The sequence below is a fragment of the Ochotona princeps genome, chromosome 10, assembly GCF_030435755.1.
Source record: "Ochotona princeps isolate mOchPri1 chromosome 10, mOchPri1.hap1, whole genome shotgun sequence".
NCBI classification, from domain to species: domain Eukaryota; kingdom Metazoa; phylum Chordata; class Mammalia; order Lagomorpha; family Ochotonidae; genus Ochotona; species Ochotona princeps.
The window spans coordinates 21885624-21899380 of NC_080841.1; the positions used below are offsets into that span (position 1 = coordinate 21885624).

At 43.3% G+C, this 13757-nt stretch overlaps 1 protein-coding gene across 1 annotated transcript; it reads right to left on the minus strand.

Moving 5' to 3' along the window:
• Positions 1 to 839: 839 nt before the first annotated feature.
• On the minus strand, positions 840 to 13450 carry SPATA45 (spermatogenesis associated 45). Its single transcript, XM_004578654.3, has 3 exons — positions 13366 to 13450; positions 7802 to 8166; positions 840 to 980 (listed from the first exon to the last, which is right to left on the minus strand). The coding sequence occupies exons 2-3, from the start codon at positions 8082 to 8084 to the stop codon at positions 961 to 963; spliced, it is 303 nt and encodes a 100-aa protein (XP_004578711.2). The 5' UTR covers positions 8085 to 8166; positions 13366 to 13450; the 3' UTR covers positions 840 to 960.
• Between the last annotated feature and the right edge of the window lie 307 nt (positions 13451 to 13757).

Sequence of the window (13757 nt, forward strand, 5' to 3'; positions counted from 1 at the left end):
CAAAGGTCATCCATCCACTGGTTCATTTCCCAAATAGCCTCAGCGGCTGGAGTTGGTCCAGTCTGAAGCCAGGAGTCAGGAGCGTGTGGGTGGCAGGGGGCCAAAGACTTGAGCCATCTTATTGTGCTTTCCCAGGGAATAAGCAGAGGATTGGATTGAAAGTGGAGCAGTTGATACTAGAACCAGTGCCCATATGGATGCTGGCACTGCAAGGTAGAGGATTAGCCAGTTGAGCCACCACACAGCCCCCAATCCATTGATTTCCATGAATCTGAGCTTTCCATGGATGCAAACAGCAACCAAAGAAAAGGTGAATATTTTATTGATATAAACACAAATGCTAAGAAACATCTGCTTTTAAAAAAAGAAATAGGCTATGAACTACAGAAAAGAAATACAAGCTGAGTTAAAATGTAAGACAGTAATCCAGGAAGTAATGAAGAGAAAACAGCTATGGTTCTAGCAAAATTCACTTTGGGGATGGCAATTAAATATTAAAACAAAAGTCTATCTGTAGCCACCTTATGTCACTCTCTTAAGTATGTTCTTATTCAAATCATCTAAATCAGAGCTCAGAGTAAGTCCACATAATGAAACAAGTGTAACTTTTGTAGCTTTAGTCTTCAGTCAGATGAATGCAGCTGGTCAATAGATTCCACTGATTAATAGAAACTAACAGAACCCAGTACTTAAACATTTCAAATTAGGAAAGACGAGATCATTGGCAAGTGGAGTTTCATATCTTCAATAACTCAAATCATTTCCTTAAAACATCTAAGTCTAAATGATGGAATGGAATGAATGAAGATGTAGTATGAACTATGTGACCTCATAGGATGTTGATGAGCTAGTGAATTATTTTATTTAGCTTCTTTTCTAATTAACATTTTAAAATAATTTAGATAGACACTGGAGAAAAGCCAAAGAAATTGTAATTCTGTGTATCTCTGGAAATGCAGTTTATCCAAATATAGCATTATCTGAAAAACAAAAAGGAAAAAGCACTTGTTGTTATTCACAGTTTTCAGAATAACCTGGAAGGTGAACCCTCAGGTACAGAAACTAAAGTTCGGCAACACTAAATAACTCAAAGTGGTGAATGGTGGAAGCGGGACTTGAACCTGAGCTGCGGTTTGCAAGGCTGTCTACTGTCATTCTTTCAGTCCAAACATTGCCAAATGGAACACTGAAGAGAAGAGAGAGTTTGGAAATCTGGCTGAAAACTCCCATGATATTCAAATTACTCCCCCCACCGCCATATCACTATGGATAGAAACAACAAGGAACCTCCAGAACTCCTGGTGTTCTTAGCAGGATCCCCCTCCACTGGATCACCACCAGGTTAGACCATCGAGACAAATCTCATTCTGTCCCTTACTGATTTACACTGACTGCCTGCTGGGGTCCATGAGTCCCTCACACCCAGGGACTAATCCCCAGGCATCTATGCATCCTGTGCCCAGCACTTCCTACTCCCCACGCTACTGCTCTGGGCTTCTCCAAGCCACTTGTTCATTTAGCACTTTCTAATATATGTAACTGTTTTTAAACTGTCTGGATCTACCCAGAATATGCTTTTTGGTGAAGGGATTTTATTCATAACTATATTAATATGACTAAAGAATAGAGCCTGACATAGAGCAGGCACTAACAAATGTTTGTTGAATGAATAAAGAGTAAAAAACGATCTCACCCTCTCACACAGGAAAAGGGAGCTTTCTTATTTTTGTTAAATACTTCCAGCAAAATATACATTGACATTATCCTCTTCTAGTTATAAGGATTACAGCAACAAATTATGATTGCACTGGATACTTTAGGTTTCTGAGTCATCATCTAAGGGCCTGGTTATTGGTCTCAAAAGTAATGAGGTTAAGGGGTCCAGAGTGGAGCCTAGTGGCTAAAGTCCTCGCCTTGCATGCGGTGGGATCTCCTATGAGTGCTAGTTTGTATCCCTGATACTCCACTTCCCATCCAGCTCCCTGCTTGTGACCTGGGAAAGCAGTCAAGGACGGCCCAAAGCCTTGGGACCCTGCACCTGCGTAAGAGACCCAGAAGTTCCTAGCTCCTGGCTTCACATCAGCTCAACTCTGGCCATTGTGGCCACTTGGGGAGTGAACCGGAGTTGGAAGATCTTCTGTCTCTCTGTAGATATGACTTTCCAATAAAAATAAATAGATCTAAATAAACAAATAATGATAACATCTTCCACTACTTCCAAAGGAATAAATTCTGTGCTGTGATAGTTATTCAGTCAACAAACATTTCCTGAGTACCCAATCTGTGGCACACACTGTTCGAGAGACTAAGGGTAAAGCAGTTAGAAGCAGACATCCTATCTGTTTTTAAGAAGCTTAGCACTTGGTCTCAGCAGCGTGGCCTAGTGGCTAAGGTCCTCGCCTTGATCCCATATGGCCGCTGGTTCTAATCCCGGCAGCTCCACTTCCTCTCTGTCTCTCCTCCTCTCAGTATGTCTGACTTTGTAATGGAAGTAAAATAAGTCTTTAAAAAAAAAAAAGAAGAAGCTTAGCACTCATTATGGAGCATAACCATATGGAGAGAAAGCAAGCTGGGGAAAAGGTGAGAGTGCTAAAAGCACTGCTTCAGTAGGATGCTTTCCAATGTGCTGACTTTGAACAAACACCTCAAGGGTACTCTTAGATCGCTTACGTGCTCTCAGATGGGAAAGATGGGTAGGGGTAGTGTGCAGTTGAGGGAATTTTGTTTTCGCAAGAGCAAATTTAGGGTAACCTCCAGTAGAGGAGTGTGATACATGCACAAAACTGGAATTCAGAAGAGTTCCGAGATCAGAGCCGTGGCAGGTCAAGTCCCATCTGAGTACTGCCCAGGTTAGCGTCAGTCCAGACGGCACAAGACTAAGGGCCCGCCAGACTAATACATTCACTCAACTTTAGAGCCGGCATAATCTCCTCGTTTTACAAAGGAACTTCTTCTCCTGGTACCTGCAGCTGCTGGGAGTGGACTCATCTGTGCTCATTCTCACACAACAGGCCTCAAGTTCTGGTTTGAGATGAGGCTAATTCTCTTTACAGGCGAAATGGCCACTGGGCTAATTTTAAGTGAGTATCTCCAATATAGATTTGTTTTTCAATAATAAGATCAAAATGTTTACCTGCATCCATTTCTCAGATTAGGAACAGAAGCGTATTATTGTTAACCTTCTGAAATCTTAACAGAAAAAGGGAAGCACTTAAAAAAATACTGACTATCCTTCATGACCACATTCTTTCTGCCTATGGAAAGAATACATCCAAAATATGTCTTTTTATCCTTCATAAGAATTAAAGTTGAGCCCGAAATGAGAACATGGAAGTTGTAACAAGCCATAACACAGAGCGCTAGACCTACTTTTTCTTTACAACACATTTCTCAACCTTTTTGACTTAATGATCCATTACACTCTTAAAAATTATTTGAGGATTCCTACAAGCTTTTGTTCAGATGTATCAAATTTCTCAATACTTACTATATTAGAAAATAAATGGAAAAAATTGAAAATTCAAGTGTATGAGCCAGTAATGATCAGAATAATGTCAATTCACATATTATAGTTTCCGGAAAATTGCATCATAATCTCACATGGACTGCAAAGCAACTTGAATATTGAAGGATCTCTAGAACACCACATATTTATTTATTTTTAAAGATTTACTTATTTGAAAGGCGTAGTGACAGAGGGAAAGAGAGCAAGAACTCTGGTTTACTGATTCACTCCGCCAATGACTAACTGTCAGGTCTGGGTCAGGCCAAAGCCAGAAGCCTGCATCCCATATGGATTTCCCGTGTGGGGAGCAGGGACCTCATTACTTGGGCCATTCTCTGCTGCTTTCACAATGCTTTCACACACACACACACACACACACACACCTCTTTTTTTTAAGATTTATTTATTTTTATTGAAAAGGCAGATATACAGAGAGAAGGAGATATAGAAAGATCTTTATTCCGCTGGTTCACTCACCAAGTGGCCACGGCAGTTGGAGGTGAGCTGATCTGAAGCCAGGAACCAGGAGCCAGGAGCTTTTTCTAAGTCTGCCATGTGGGTGCAGGGTTCCAAAGCTTTGGGCCATCCTCTGCTACTGCTTTCCCAGGCCACAGGTAGGGAGTTGGAATGGAAGTGGCACATTTGGCACACCAGCCAGCACCCATATGGGATCTTGGTGTTTGCAAAGAGAGACTAGCCACAGAGCCATTGTGCAGGACCTTTACAATGGTGTTTGAAGCTCACTGCACCACAAACACCAGCTCCCTCCAGGCCACACCTTAAGAAGCCTTAGTTCACACCAAAAAAGATTGACCATGTATTTACACATTGATTATCAAGCCATGTGAATGGAGCCTATACTTACATGAAATTAATAAAATTGGGGTCATTTATATTAAAACTTGGTTTTAAGAGTTTTGGCTTATAGGGCCCGTCATGGTGGCCTAGTGGTCAAAGTCCTCGCCTTGAATGCACCAGGATCCCCTTATAGGCACCGGTTCTAATCCTGGCAGCTCCACTTCCCACCCAGCTCCCTGCCTGTGGGAAAGCAGTCGAGGATGACCCAAAGCCTTGGGACCCTGCACCCATGTGGGAGACCTGGAAGAAGCTCCTGGCTCCTGGCTTCGGATAGGCGCAGCACCAGCCATTGTGCTCACTTGGGGAGTGAATCATCAGACGGAACATCTTCCTCTTTATCTCTTCTCCTCTCTGTATATCTGACTTTGCAATAAAAAAAAAAAATCTTTAAAAAAAAGAGTTTTGGCTTATATTCCTGATACCATGAATGCTGGCTATGGAAATAACATTTATTATATTCTGTATTGTACAAAATCATGTATTTGCTTACAAAGTTTTAAACTATGTTTTCCCTAGAAGATGAATTTTACCCTTAACCATCCAACTCGTGAGAACAAGTTTACTAGCTGTGACTTCTCAACTGGCTCCAAAGAATTCATCCAGAGAGAAAGATTACAGTTTCTTTTAGATTAGGAACACTAACGGTATTTTTCTTGATAAAGGGTTATTTTTTGAGCGTCACAAGTAGGTGACCTGCAGATGAATAAACAGTGGAGGGAGTGGGAGTTGTGGCACAGGCAATGTTAGGACATCTGCTTCTTACATGGGAATATTGATTCAAGACCCAGGTCTACCGCTTTGATTTAGTTTCCTGGTAATGTATCTAAGAAGGCAGCAGATAAGGTACCTGGGTCTCTGCCACCCCGTGGGACTCCTAGATAGTCTTGTTGGCCCTGGCTTTAGACTGACCCAGCCCAGCTCATTCCTGGCTGTAGCAAGCATTTGGGAAATGAACCAGTGGGTAGAAGATTTCCACATCCCACCTTTGAAATAAAACTGAAAATATTAATAAATTCTTCTTTTGTAAAAGATTTATTTATTTTGTTGGAAAACAGATTTTCAGAGAGGAGAGACAAAGATCTTCCATCCACTGGTTCACTCCCCAAGTGGCTGCAATGGTTGGAGCTGAGACAATCCGAAGCCAGGATCTAGGAGTTTCTTCTGGGTTTTCCACATGGGTGCAGGGTCCCAAGGCTTTGGGCTATCCTCTGCTGCTTTTCCAGGCCACAAGCAAATGTGGAGTTGGATGGAAAGTGGAGAAGCCAGGACACGGCCCGGCACCCATATGAGATCCCAGTAGGTTCAAGGCGAAGATTAGCCACTAGGCCATAGTGCAGGGCCCTAATAAATTTTTTTAAAAAGATGGCAAAAACAGAAAGAAGACTTGCTTTCTTAAAATTTCTCTCTCTCTCTCTCTCTCTCTCTCTCACACACACACACACACACACACACACACACCAAAGAACCTCAGCTTTCTGCACTAAGGTATATTAACACCACCCTCAATACTACAAGCAAGCACTGGGCAAACGCAAAGTCACGACCGAATCAAAGAAGCGAAATCTCCAACTTAGCGATTCTTCTGTTCTTGACACATGTCAATCATTTGCTGGTTACAGTGAATTTAATGATATTGAATATAATTATGTTACCTAAAACTTGAGTTTCTACCCCCATGTTGACATAGTTTCTCCCTGAGAACAGGATGGCTTAAAGGAGAAGTTCCTCCTAGAATCAATCCGCTTTAAATCCGTGAAATCCAAAAAGGCTGCCAACATACCCTCAGACAGAGCGCACACCTGTGTACAATCTCAATTCATTGCTAAAAGTCACTCCCACAGGGTAATGCCAGCCAGCAAAAGAGGCCATAAAAGGACATAGACGAAGTGGCTCCCTGATTCTGAGAACAATGGAGGCCCTTTCCCAGAAAATCCACGGATACTCCTCCAACCTCCTCCTTTCCCCCCCATTCCTGTTGCCTCCTGTTGGCAGTACCTCAGCCCCAGCAGATTGAGAAGCTGATTTACAAGATAAATAAAGCTTGTGGTGTTGATGTTCTGCTTCAGCTTTAGTATTGGTGTTGCAACACTAAGCAAAGCAACTTATTTTAGGATCTCTTGCTCCTAAAATAGGGATAACAAATACACTACATCTCTTCCCAAATAAATGAAAAAAAAAAAAAGGCTAAAAGTTGCCCACCTTGATTAATCAATGAGTAATCATAGTCAAGATAATTACTCTTTCTTCTTGCTGCACATTGATTCCAACAATATGCTGCCCACCCAAGTCCCTCATTTATTAATGCTTCTTAGAGCTTTTTTGTGACCTTTGTCACCAAACTCCTTTTCACTGTCCTCAGATGTGCACATGGAATGTGCAACCGAAACTGGAGGACAGAAGGTCCCTGAAGGTTTGTGGTCAATTGTAATTATCTTAACAACATTGCACAAAATGTGGTTCTCGGGCCTTTAGCATCAGATTCACTTTAGTCTGCTGACAATACAGATTTCAGGTCCCAAACCCAGAACCTAGTGAACGAGTCAGCCTGAATGTTGGGCTTGGAATTCTGTACACGTAAGAAAATGAGGGGACAGCCTGGTAGCTTCACAGGCAAATCTCTGCCTGGTACACTGACATCCCATATGGGCACCAGTTCAAGTGCCGGCTACTCTACTTCCAATTCAGCTCCCTGTCTATGGCCTGGTAGAGCAGCAGAGAAGACCTCAAGTCTTTGGGCCCTCAAAACCCATATGGGAGACCTAGAAGAAGCTCCTAGCTCCTGCTTTCAGATGTACTTGGTTCTGGCCGTTTGAAGAATGAACCAGCAGATAAAAGATTCTCTCTCCTCTCTCTCTCTCTCTCTCTCAATCTGACTCTTAGATAAAAATAAATAAATCTAAAAATAAATAAATAAAATGAGTGTTCCTGGGTCAGTACTGTAGGGCACAAGATTAAGCTGCTACCTGTAACATAGATATCCCATAAGAGCTCTGGCTGAAGTCTCAGCTGCTCGGCTTCTGATTCAGCTCCCTGTTAATGCACCTAGGAAACCAACAGAAGAGGTTTCAAGTGTCTGGACCCTTGCTACCCATGTGGGAGACCTGGATGGAGTTCCTGGCTCCTGGCTTTGTGTCCTGGTCCAGATCTGGCCACTACAGTCATTTGGGAAGTGAGCCATCCGATGGAAGATCTCTCCCCACCACATCCCTCTTTCTATAATTCTGCCTTTCAAATAAATCAAATGAATCTTTAAGAAGAAAAAAAAAACAATCTGTTCTGTGGTTGATCTTATTCCAGCCTGCCTTGTTTGCTGACATTTTTACCTTAAGACAGATTACCTCTCAACTGCACAGGGAATATACTGAAGCAGCTCTTTCAACTGCAGCCAAGTCCCCCTAAATTGACTTATAACCCCCTCCTGTTAACCCAGCAACTTACGTTTGGGGGGGAAGTGTTTTTTCTGCTTGTGAACCAGCTGACTCGGGCTGGGGCTGATCCAGGAGTCCCTGCTACTGTCGGGAGCAGGGTCCTTAACCTTGGCATCTCGCAAGGACTGGTAGGCATGACTGAAGTGCCTCTTCTGAACTCTCAGTAAGCTGACCTGATTGCTTCTTTCCACCAGGCAGTTGGAATCACGCTTTTGGTTTATTTCCTCCAAACGAAGCTGTCTGTTTGCTCTAAGTTTTTCAATTATTTCACTGGCTCTGTTTATAGATGCCATTTTTCTAACATACCAATTTTTAAGTATTTCTTGTTTTCCTGCTCCCCAAAAAGTGAAAAAATATTATGAGCTGCCAGTGCACCTGCAAAGCCAAGGGATTCACATTAAAGTTTATTAAGTTCCACATTCTTAGACAACCCATGCTTCACCCCCAATTTTAATTTCTATTGCCTAAGTTCTTTTTCTTTGTTAGGTTTTCTTCAGGGAAAAGGGGATAATAACAAAGGATATCGAAAGAGAATATATTTTGGTTTTACAAATCAAGTCTTGCTTTTAGCGACACTCATTGTTTCTTCTGATTATAAAAACAGCATATATTCATTGAAGAAAATTAAGAAAGTACAGAAAAACAAAAGGTTGAAAAGTTAAAACCACTCTTGATCCAGAGATAACAATGTTAGCATTCTGGGTGTTATTTTCCAAAAAGTATCGAAAGGAGTTTCATTATGAAAGATACAAAAATGTCATTAAATTGGTTGTAATAGAACATAAGTTTTAAATAATTTAAAATGTTAAATTTTGGGGAACAATTTGCCTGTTACAGCTGTAAATTTCAATTTTCAGACATTGAAGAACTTAAAAAAAACTGTTAAATTTACAAGAGAAACTTAAAATATCGAAAGGACTAATATTAACTATGTAATGGACCAATTAAAAATATCTAGTCTTCAATTTGAGTTAACTTTAATTTCAGAAAAAACAAAAGTGATAATTCTTGCTTTAGAATAATGCAAATCATACATTGAAAGAAAATTCTTTAATTTTAGAAAATTGGAATTAATCTGATATCCAAACAATTATAAATGGTCCTTTCTACATAAAGACATAAAAGTCAGTCTCACATTAACATTTATCACTTGTGTAAATGATCAGAACTTTTACTTAATTTCCATTGGTAGACTAGATGAGTCAAACCTTGTAGAGGTGCTAAAAATGCTGTGGGGAAGGAGTTACAAGCTTGGCAGTAGTGAACCCAGCAAGAGAGTGGGGGAAAGGCCCCGAGGCTGTGCTTAGGGCCAAGATCCTACTCTCCTTGGCCGGTAGTTGGGTCGACTGGGGGGGCAGGATCAAAAGTGAGTTTATTTCTGTTCATTCTAGCCTTAAGAAGGTGACCATTTGAGTTCAACTGGTGATAGAAAAGTCTTCTTTAGACTTCTTACCACATAGACTTCATAACATAGCTATGGTTTTGATTTATAGTGTCCTTTGTCCGTATGACTAAACTGGCAAAACTGCTTCTCTAATTCTCTGGGATTAGGAAATGTCTTCAGGGTAGAGCAGGCTTTGTGGAATGGTCCCAGCCTTGCCACCCCAGCGTCCTGTCTTGGAGAGTCTAAAAGTCCCGAGTCCTCTCTGTTCCTGATCCAGCTTCTTTCTGCAACAGATTATGGCCTGGGTTCCTACCACCCAGATGGGAGACCGGGATGGAATTCTTTGGCTCCCGTCTTTGACCTGATTCATCCCTGGCTATTGAAGCAACCCAGCAAATGGAAGATCTCTGTTTGTCTCCCTCTGTGTCATTCTGCCTTTAGAATAAAAATATTAAGTAAATAAATAAATAAACAACCTTAAGGGAATAGAAGAAGGAAAGCATCCTCAAAGAAGCTCTAGCTTTACTTACCTCTTTGGTTCTTGCTTTTCGCTGTTTTGAGCCTGGGGGTGCTGAGGGAAATTCCTCTATGAAAAGGTACAGGTACACAGCCAGAATTATGGCATGCAGGTGAAGCTGCAGCCTGAAACACTGGCATCTCATATGGGTGTGAGTTTTAGTCCCGGACACTCCACTTCTGATCTGGCTTTCTGCTAATGTCACTAGGAAAGCAGTGGAAAATGACCCAAGTGCTTGAGGCCCTGCCATCTACATGGGAAAACTGGACAAAGTTTAACTGGCCCAGCCCTACCCACCATCGTGGCCACTGAGGGAATGAACCAGTGGATGGAAGATCTCTCTGTATCTCTCCCCACTCCACTTTCTCTGTAACTCTACCCTCCCAATAAACAAAAATAAAAATTCTTAAAACAATAATAATAATAAAAAGGTATAGATACTAGCTGAACCCAGTATGGGGTTCAGCCCACATTCACAAGCAGAATGCTAGGAGAAATCTCAAGCTGACAAACAGGGGTGCTACTAGGAAATTTCAAAGTCAGAATTGGGATGAAGAAATGCCACATCCATGTGCCTGACAGAGGCAACTCAGATCAAATAAGTTTAAAGTTAGTGTAAAGTTCAACAACAGAGACTTTCAGTAAATTGGCCAGAAGAAAGAAGGCTAGGCTGTAGCACCCACCAGTGAGAGCCAGAATGGCTTTGGGCCAATGGCATCAGGCTGCGGTACCCACTGGTGAGTGCCAGGACTGGGGGCCAGGGCAGCTATACTGTTAGGCTATACCACAACACCTGCCAGCACACACAAAATCTGGGGCTGGGAATGGGCCTGAGAAATTTGGGGAACTCCCCTGCTAAGTGCAGCTCCTGCTGGTAAGCACAAAAGCTGAGTCTAGGGGAAGATCAAGCCAGACTGGGCTGCAGCACCTATCAGCATATATGTGGGCTGGGTCTTGGGGCAGATCGGACTGGGCCAGTCTATAACACACAATGGCATGAGCGAGAGCCAGGATGGGGTGCAGGCCAGGAAAGGTTTTGGCTGAAACACTCACCAGTTAACATGAGGGCTGGGGGTGGGTCAGACTAGGTTAGGCTGCTGCACCTTCCAGCAAGAGCTGGGACGGGGGCATGTAGGAATGAGCAAGGCTGCAGCGCCTGTTGGCAAATGCCGAGATGGGGCAGACCATTTAAGGCTATTCACAGCACCTGCTGGCATGCACAAGAACCAGGGGTGAGAGCAGGCCTGGTGGGGAAACTTTGGGGACTCCCTTGCTGGGCTGCAGCTTTCACAGGTGAGTGTGAGAGCTTAGATTGGTGGTGGGCCAGGCTCAGTTAGACTGCTACATTTTCTGGTACACATGAGAGCCAAAATAGTCATGCACCAGCCAGGCTGGGCCACAGCACCCACTGGAAGTGGCAGCACTGGATAGAGTCTTGTCAGACTGAATTGCAGTACACTCCAGCAGGCACAAGATCTGGGACTGGCAGCAAGAGTGGTAGGGGAGGGCTCGGCAGCGTGTCCTAGTGGCTAAGATCCTCACCTTGATCCCATATAGCCGCTGGTTCTAATCCCTGCAGCTCCACTTCCTCTCTATCTCTCCTCCTCTCAGTACATATGACTTTGTAATAAAAATAAAATAAATCTTAAAAAAAAAAAGAGTGGTAGGGGAACTGTGGGCATTCTCCTGCTGGGCTGTATTACTCACTGGTGAGCATGAAAGCCAGGGCTGGGGTTGGGCCGGGCTGGTTAAGGTAACAGCACCCATTGGCATACATGTGGGTCAGGTCTTGGGGTGGGTGGGGCTAACTACACCCGCTATGGGCATGCATGAGAGCCAGATGGGATGCAGGATAGACCGCAGCACATGTCAGCACACACAAAAACCAGGGCTGGGGCATGCCTAGTGGAGGTTATTGGGGGGTTTCCCCAACTAGGCTACAGCACCCACTGGTGTGTGTGAAGACTTGGCCTGTGGCAGGCTGGGCTGGACTAGGCTACAGTACCAATCAATTTGCAAGAGCAATGGGTCTGGAGGCAGAACTGACCAGACAATTGCATATGCTGGTATATGCATTGGCTGGTGCAGGTGACAAACTGAACATGACCCTGCACTGGGGGTGTGCAGCATAAGTCAAGTGTGATGTTACCCCAGGTGAGGTTTCTTGGGGAACTCCCCAACGAGACTGGTGAACTCAAACTCCGGGCACAGGAGAAAACTACATGTGTGATCTGACCTTGGAGTGCATGTGTCAGGAGTGGGCCGCCTAAGTTGCTTTCTGTGCACTGGACAGCACACTCAGATGCACATGGGGAACATGACAACCAGTTCATTTAGGCCAGCAGAAAATGTGATCCTCGTCAGAGGATGGAAGGCAGATCAGGTGGACTTGGTCAGCCAATAAACCTTGGAAAGATTTTTTGAATCCTGGTACGATGACAACAATGATGTCTCAGAACTATCCAACCCACTCAAGTAACACCCTCAGAACACTCTTCCCCACACTGGGGTCTCTAAGGTGTCATCAAATGCCCGTCCTTCCATCCCCCGGTGCCGATATATTTTAGAGCAAGGAGTGTTTCCCTTCCCACTCCCCACCTGTGGACACAGGAGGGGAAAAAATTAAAACATCTGCCCCATTCACCTTCCTCCATGTCTTACTCTCCCCAACGTAATCAGAGACCCACATGAGTGTGCATCCCTCTCATCTACGTAAACCATATTAAAAACAAAATTAAAAAATAAATAAATGGAAGCACTGGACCCCTTGTCAAAAAAAAAGAGCAGAGCATTAAATCAAGTGTGAGCCCTTTCTGAGCAAGAGGCCTGATGAGATCCTACAAGTTGCACACCTATAACCAGTCCCTTGTATCACAGAGGAATAGGAGAACTTCCACTGCCAATCCACCCAAGTTCTGTTTTCTCTTCAATGGTGATAAACAATGTGCATAATCTATGACTTTGTAAAGGTCTGTGGAAATATGAACTATGTGGAGCATTATTTGAGATTCCATACCTGCAAATCTGCCTGTTTGCTAAGATGTTACCCCATAGTTTTCTCTGTGACTCTCTCCCTGTCGTTTGAGGATACACCCAGGCTGTGAGGCTGAAGTCTGCTGCTGGGCACTCTCCCAGCTGAGATCCAACAGCGCTACTCTTGTTTCAGCCCTCACTGCTGTCGGCAGTGGGCTTTCTGCAAACTCTTCTTTGTCACATTTCTTCATTTTGTGTTGCTGTGGTTAAGTTTCACTGCTTTATATGGCCACCAAGTATAGTGCTGAAGTGCTGTCACGGATTCCTGAGCATCAGAAGGCTGTGGTGTGCCTTGCAGAAAAATAGATGTGTTGGATAAGCTTTGAGTTACACTGTTGTTGGCCAAGGAGCCAACATTAGCGCAACATGAGTTTGTCTACTCAATTGTTGATGAATGGATCAATAATACATGTTAAGCTGTCTTAAAAATAAGAAACACAAGTAAAGTTGTACAGTGATGTGTTGTTCACTAAAATGTTGTGACCTGAAGCCTGTGGGAACCTCTTATTTTTCATTGGAGTGATAGTGTAGTATTTGATAAATCAGTGTGTTTGCAGCAGTTTTATAGAATGTATTTACCACAACACCAAGAATCAGCTGTATATGACATGACTATTTCTATAGGTATATTATAAATTACCTTAACACACAGTAACCCAAAGCCTCTCTGAAGTTCACTGGTGTGGATCAGTTTACTGGCATGTTACCCTGGTGATGGAATGTTCTGATCTCTGTTATTTCAACTTGGTTCTATCCTTAGAGTTCTATTAAGAGTCAGAGAGATGGGGCTGATGCAATGCTCAACTGGCTAATATTCTGCCTATAAGCACTGGCATCCCATGTGGGTGTCAGCTTGTGTCCTGGCTGCTCCACTTCCCATTCAGCTCCCCGTTTATGACCTAGGAAAGTGGAGGATGGCCAAAACTTTAGGAACTGTACAGAAGACCCAGAAGAAGCTCCTGATTCCTGGTTTCAGATCAGCTCAGCACTGGCCATTGTGGTCATTTGGGGAGTGAATCAGTGGATGGCAGT